Below are 7,575 nucleotides of genomic sequence, written 5' to 3'. Positions count from 1 at the left end.
GTTTTTGGTCCACGGTCCCGGAAGTTGATTGTTGACATTTCGTCAGCTGAGCATGGAAAAAGGGGGTGGGGCACAATGAATTCTGTCAGTGGGCCAGCTGCTTGCTGGGCCGAAAGTGTAAAAACAGGGCAATAACGGGGCCATACAAGCCGGAGGGGGTGGAGAGGGTGGTGGTAGTTTTGCAAAAATGATAGATTCTTCTGGTTATTGCATGAAGTAATATGCCTTTCTTTCCTTGTTAGATTTATGGGAAAAGTTAATGACGGGTTTATAAAGACCCACTCTTTTTCTTGAGAGCCTGTTCATCGATCGTAGTATCTCGATCCTCTGGTGGTAGTACAGTATCCATGATATCGAGGGCTGTCAGAAAATGTATACATGTATGCTAAAACCGAATAAAACAAAGACAATACTGGCTCATGAACCAAGTCATCTTTCTTAGACTAGTGTCCATCCAGGCAATTAATTTTTGAAGGAGTTGACAGAAGGAGAACAACATAATGCAGGAAGACTATTCCACATATGTACAACTCTATTACTAAAAACGTACTTCAAGCTAATACCAAGCTGACAAAATTTCTTATCCAATTAACTTCATCCTATGACCTCTATCTCCATAGTAGAAAAAACTTGTTAAGAGCAATCATTTTATTGAACGTTAAGGCTCTCTCAGAAAAAAAATGAAAGGGTGGAATAAGATAACAAGTGGAATGCCTCTGGCCGTCTATCCTGCATCACGCAATTCAACATAGCAGCATTACTGACTCTGAAAACTACTTTAACTCGCATAAGATGTTCAGTGATACTTTGTTATTCTTATTTCCACGTTTTATGATCTAGACCAATACACTTACAGAGATAGGATAGTAATTCAACAAATACCCCCAATGTGGCCAGAATTCATTGACCTCACATGACCTTTGACCTTGATCATGTGACCTGAAACTTGCACAGGATATTCAGTAATACTTGATTACTCTTATGTCCAAGTTTCAAAAGTCAGATCAATAAACTTGCAAAGTTATGATGGTAATTCAACAGATACCCCCATTTGATGGCCAAAATTCATTGACCTCACATGACCTTTGACCTTGATCATGTGACCTGAAACTTGCACAGGATATTCAGTGATACTTGATTACTCTTATGTCCAAGTTTTATGAACTAGACCAACATACTTTCAAAGTTATGATGGTAATTCAACAAATACCCCCGATTCGGCCAAAGTTCATTGACCCTAAATGACCTTTGACCTTGATCATGTGACCTGAAACTTGCCAAGGATGTTCAGTGATACTTGATTACTATTATGTCCAAGTTTCATGAATCAGATACAAAAACTTTTAAAGTTTTGATTGTAATTCAACAGATACCCCCAAATCGGCCAAAGTTCATTGACCCTAAATGACCTTTGACCTTTGGTCATGTGACATGAAACTCATGCAGGATGTTTGGTGATACTTGATTGACCTTATGTCCAATTTTAATGAACTAGGTCTATATATTTTCTAAGTTATGATGACATTTCAAAAACTTAACCTCAGGTTAAGATTTTGATGTTGATTCCCCCAACATGGTCTAAGTTCATTGACCCTAAATGACCTTTGACCTTGGTCATGTGACATGAAACTCTAATAGGGTGTTCAGTAATACTTGATTAACTTTATGGCAAAGTTTCATGAACTAGGTCCATATACTTTCTAAGTTATGATGTCATTTCAAAAACTTAACCTCAGGTTAAAATTTGATGTTGACGCCGCCGCCGCCGTCGGAAAAGCGGCGCCTATAGTCTCACTCTGCTATGCAGGTGAGACAAAAATTGCAGTTGAGTCGAGCAGAGGACTCAACTATGGCAGTGACCGGATCGAATGCAGGGGGAGGGGCACTAGCTATAACTTTCATAACTCTGTGACAAGCAAAAAATAAAATGTCTTAACCCATTTTTGGAGGACAGGACTTTCTCATATCTCTCAAATCTTTCTTATTCTCATACTCCCTATCTCCTCCTTTGTTCTACACCCTCTTATAACATCCGAAGATGATCTTCTTGTCCCATCAATACCACCCCCTCTCCAATATACCTTCTATATCCTCTTATTCCTCACCCTATCTCCCACGCCCTTATAGGACTCATTCAATTCACATTTCAACTTAATTATTCCATTGAAGTGTAATTACTCTTACCATCTAATGCCCTTAACCCCTTCCCTCATAAGATTATCCATAGGTTTTTTTTGTCCAAATTTATTTTCAGTTGCTAAAAGTTTTGTATATATTTTGCCCCAGTAAATTACTAAAAGCAAACTTTTCAGGTCGTTTTTCCAACACCTACAAAAATACATTTTAAGTGATTTCACTCATCAGAATTGTAAAATATTTCATGCCCTTGCTAGGTATGGCAAATTCTCCCTTTCCCCAATTCTCAATTTACCACGTATTTCCTCATTTACCCCTTCTTGCTTTTCACTTCTGTTCCCCTCCTGCTCATCCCTAGCCTCAATACTACATCAGCAAATAGTTACAATCATTTCATTAAATATATTTTCATATGTTCATTTATTGTACATACCTGTTTTGACATGATATATCTCAATTACACTTTAAACCTTACTTTGTACTTTCACAACACTAAAAAAAAAAGACTCATTACATTTCTTTCTGATTCACATCATCAGAATTTCAAGAAATCTGAACATTCAGATAGTTGTTAACATTCATCATTCCAAACATTCACTGAAGCCAGAAAACATGATAAACCTGCATGCTGGCAGGTCATCAAAAGGCTTTGTGTCAAATTGACATTCAAGCAATTCATATTTGAAGTAGCTTCAATTCACTGAGCTACTGCAGTCAAACACACTGTAACATACACGTGTCATCCTGACACAGTATTATCAATCAGTAATAGTACCCAATAAGTTGGGTAAAACACCCTTGGTTTGTTACAATCCTCTGACATGATTATATGTTAGGCAAGGTATTGGATTCATCACTTCTTGATCATCTCTCCTTAGATATGATTATTTCTATTTCGCTGATAAGCATTGCTAGAAAATCAAGAACATGTTGCATTCCAAGGGCATTTATATAAGAATACAATTTGCTCTCTATAAAATATACCATCATCTTAAAAACTCCAGTGATCATGTGGTTACACAACTAGAATTTGATCACTAATTTATTAAGTACCTGAATTAAAGCGAATTCCTTTTTAATGAATATCCAAGTCAAGCCGATATCAAAGTTATATTTTCAATGGAAATGTAGGGTTTGAGGTTCATGGATTTACTAGCCCCGTCTTTATAAAGAGTTGCGATCGATCCAATCAACCACAACTAGGGAAAGCCAGCAATGCCAACATTATGCATGATTGTTCAAAATATTTTATAACTATGATGTATAATCACAAAATCATTGTTTTCTTGAAAATTCAGTGTGCTTCTTTGGTTATAAAGGACATTGTTCAAATTTCTTGTAGAAAATATTATTACAATGATGGATTCCAATATAATTGAGGTTGATTTGATTAACTGTAACTCTTCGTAAGATGGGATCCTGAATACAACTTTTTAAAATAGGATGCTCGCTTCAATAAAGCAATACTGCATAAAAAACAATGCTGAAAAACATGAGAGGACATCTGTAAGAATCCATTCCTTTGAAAATTTCATTAGTTACATGCATAAAACGTTAATGTGCAATTATGTGGACATGCAATCATAAAAACACGACCTGTTGAAAACATGATGCATAGATATCAAAGGATATCTATGATGTAAAAACGGTGCCTTAAATCAAATCAATGTGTACCTGGATACATGATTGTTGTTAAAAATCAGCCATTTTATTTTGATCATTTCAGTAAAAGGACTATCCAATCTTAATTGGATGGGGCTAAGACATCACCATTCAGTTATGTTTTTCAATTTTGGGATTAGAAAAGAGAATTAGATGCTAATAATAGGACACTAATCCTGAAAGAATCTGATATTATAATATTATATCCTACAAAATTTACAGCTAATGTAGGAATTCCAAACTCCAATGTAAAATATTACATGCATTTAAAACCCCCAGGCTACTGCAGTGGGGGGTCCTTTCAGGAGAGCTATCCTAGGGAACCCCTATGAAAATTAAAAAGTTAAGTAATAAATAATGACCGTTTTCATGAAATTGCACATATTTGAGAACTCTTGTTCATTTTTTCTTCTATATTTATAAACCAGCACACCAATGTTAGGTTTTCATTGAGTTATCCTTCAATCTATTCCTTTAGTTGAATACATGTAGTTGGGTCATTTACCAAGGATCGTTTTGAACTACAAATCCATAAAAGATACATCTTTAAAACAATGCAGATGTGAAAGATAACATAACAAAATCAATAAACACATGCTCTTTTTTTTTACAATGTTTTGCAAAGGAATGGCTCTGTTTCATAGGGTCACCTTCCTAAGCACATTTTCTTGTTCAATAAAGTCTTGAGAAAGATTGAACATTGCAAATAATAGCACGATCATAAAAAACTTTTTGCTTTGGCCTCAAATGGGCAGAGCTAAAATGCAAATAGGCTAGTAAATCAAATATGATAAATTGTTATCAATATTTTAATAACAAATACCAGTAGGCATTTTAATGTACATCTCTCATAAAATGTTTATTACACAATATACATGTACATAACATACATATTCCATGTTCGTAGTGATACAGTATTGAAAGATACTACATGTATATGCCATTAATAATAAAAGAATACAAAGCGAAAATGGTTTCAGGTTTACGGTACCTTCTGTAAAAAAACATGAAAATTACTAGCAAAGAAACACTCATAATCATAACACCACTCATTAAGCTTTATTGGCCGGCAAGAACAAAGAGACTGATAAACAGCCTTTGAAAATAAATGAAAGTTATCATATCGGGGGGGGGGGGGTTAAAGTCACTAATAAAAATAATGACCATGCTGCCACGGGATAAAATTGTTCAGTACTGAAGTCAGTAAGCTAAATAAAATACAAGGTGTTCATATATCACTATCAATGAGAACTGAAGTTTCATACAAAATTACTTTAATAACTAGTGGGTTTTTTTTCAGCTTTAATTTGATTTAACGTGTCTATCATTACATTATCTAATAATATCTACATAGAGATCTTTGAATTATGTTGCATGATAAAAATGGAAGGATGAATTAGCCATTTATCATTGATAAACTAAATATTTACTAAGTATTTACAGGGTGATCATGGCAGTGAATGACTATGGGAGACTTCTTCAATTTTAAATCCAAGAAATCAACACTTAATTTACATTTTTTTACAATAATTTACACTTTAAAAAAATTTAATATACACTCAGTCATTTCCATTGAGAGGAGAAACTTTTAACATCACTGTCCACTTTTCATAATATTTTTTTGACGAACTTTCTTTTTACCTGCCGTTACTATCTCCAAAAACATCTTTCAGTAATTCGTACATGACTGAAAACAATATATATTTTCAGTACTTTGTCACTGTATGGAAGTTATTATGATTTAACACAAATATGTACATCGGGTACTTATTTTGTCAAAGTAAAATCAGTACTCCTGTCCCATCAATAAATCTTTGAATTATTCCTAAATCAAGAAACATTTCTGAAAAAATACACATTTATTGCAGTACCGTTGCAAACCACCAGATATCTGATCATGTGATCCACAACAATATGATTTAAACAAATCAAAAAGTCTAGCTAGAAGCTAGTCTTGATACAGCCACATCATCAGTATAAAAGAAATGATGATCCCATCTGTATATGTTAAATGGACATGATTTTTTCCTTGCTTCTTGATGGGAAAAAAAGACTGAGCTAACATTTCCTTTTGTTATATAAGCACTAGGCAATACCTGAGAAGAGTCACATATGCAGTTGCAATTGAATCGAGAGCATTGCTAAATGTCTTCTACGACTTTAGCAGATCAGAAATTCCTCAAAATAAATTGCAAACAAATGGCAAATGCATGAAAAGAATCAAATTTTAAAACAAAACTCAACTGCGATTCTCAAACAGGCAAAACATGAATTTGAACTTGAATGACGTTCCTATTCTCAAATTAAGAAAAGGTTTGGACTGTTATTCACATTTTTTTTTTCTCCTTTTTAATGTTCCCCAAAATAAGCATATGAATATAGGATTCATTCTTCATAAAAATTTCTATCATTGCACAATCTTTTTATATACTTGTATTAAAAAATACAGCAGCTTCAATGTCTTCTGTAAAGAAAGAGCTTTACTCCTCAATAGATATATTAATTCACTGATAAACAGTTTGTAATATATATGAAAAACCAATAAGAATACATGACATTTTACAAATGAAGTATATATTTTCAACATTGCACTTTGCCGGACTTCTGATGTCCTGCTACACTTTGAATATCAAAGGTTTTGTAACAAATCATGACAAGTTTATTTTCCTTTTTTTGTGCTTCAATGGAGTCGGTAGCATCAACCAAATTAACGTTCTTAACTCAATTGAAAACATTTCGATTGTGTTTTTAGGATTTTATATGGCACCATTCACCTTGTACAGATGCTTTAGTGTGTTACTTTAAAACAAAATTTTCCCAAATATTTTTTTCAAAGAACTCATCAAAATGAAACCATAAGCTGGATAAATGAATAATTAGTTTACTTTTTCTTCAAATGAATACATTTTTCTCTCTCTGATAATACTTTTTTTAAAACCTTTCAAATTTATAAGTACAAAAGACATCATCATCAAAGTATTATCAGATACATCATTCATAATCACTTTATACATGATTTTGAATTTAATGAAAAGAACACATAAATGTTGTCATGCATATAAGCAATAGTAACTACAATGCCTGAATGTATTATAACAATGAAATAGGAAATGTATTAGCAAAACATGAGCTTAAAAAATCAAGTACTAAATCAATTCACACATGAAGCAAATAATATGAATAGTCTGTTTTGAATATACATGAAAAGCTGTAGTAACAATAAAATAATACTTTTTTTCTTCTTTTCTGCAGGATAAACTTTAACAAAGCTGCACAATATAGTATTGATTGCCACATCTGTTGAGGTCTGAAGTAATAAATGAATCTTGTCTGCAAACACCTAGTCTCCGCCTTCGTCACTACTGGAATCTGTCTCTGTGTAGTGTATTTTGCTCTGTGGAAATATAATAGAAACAGTTTTTATGAGTAATATTCAGTTCTGAAATTACCCATGTGAAAAATGGATAATATATTTTAATTCATTTTTAGGAGATATCATTACAAACCTATCAGACATATAAAACTAATATAATAGTACAAGATATTATTAACAAGAATGAAAAATAATTAGGAGATACTGAGAAAGCATTTCAGGATACAAAGACAAAATATATAATATAGATCAGGATTGATGAATTAATAAAAATATGAATGAAGATGAAAATTATATCAATACTAAATATCAACATGAACACAATATACTTATTACATATATGAAGCAAGAGATGTGCAACAATGTTCATGGGAGTTTGTGTGTATGCGAGAGAGAAAGTGAGA

The 7,575-nt window shown here is 33.0% G+C and overlaps 1 protein-coding gene across 3 annotated transcripts in view; it reads right to left on the bottom strand.

Moving 5' to 3' along the window:
• Positions 1 to 2,539: 2,539 nt before the first annotated feature.
• Positions 2,540 to 7,575, bottom strand: part of LOC121423022 (mitogen-activated protein kinase kinase kinase 13-like) — a 40,569-nt gene continuing 35,533 nt past the window's right edge. For all 3 annotated transcript variants that reach the window (XM_041618305.1, XM_041618296.1, XM_041618314.1), the window contains exon 12: positions 2,540 to 7,192. In XM_041618305.1, coding sequence (XP_041474239.1) covers positions 7,139 to 7,192 — 54 coding nt within the window. In that variant the 3' untranslated portion in view covers positions 2,540 to 7,138. The remainder of the gene's footprint in view (positions 7,193 to 7,575) is intronic.

Source organism: Lytechinus variegatus, chromosome 1 (genome assembly GCF_018143015.1).
Source record: "Lytechinus variegatus isolate NC3 chromosome 1, Lvar_3.0, whole genome shotgun sequence".
In the NCBI taxonomy this organism is placed as follows: domain Eukaryota; kingdom Metazoa; phylum Echinodermata; class Echinoidea; order Temnopleuroida; family Toxopneustidae; genus Lytechinus; species Lytechinus variegatus.
Note: the sequence above shows the minus strand (reverse complement) of the source record. Positions and strands in the feature narration are given on the sequence as shown.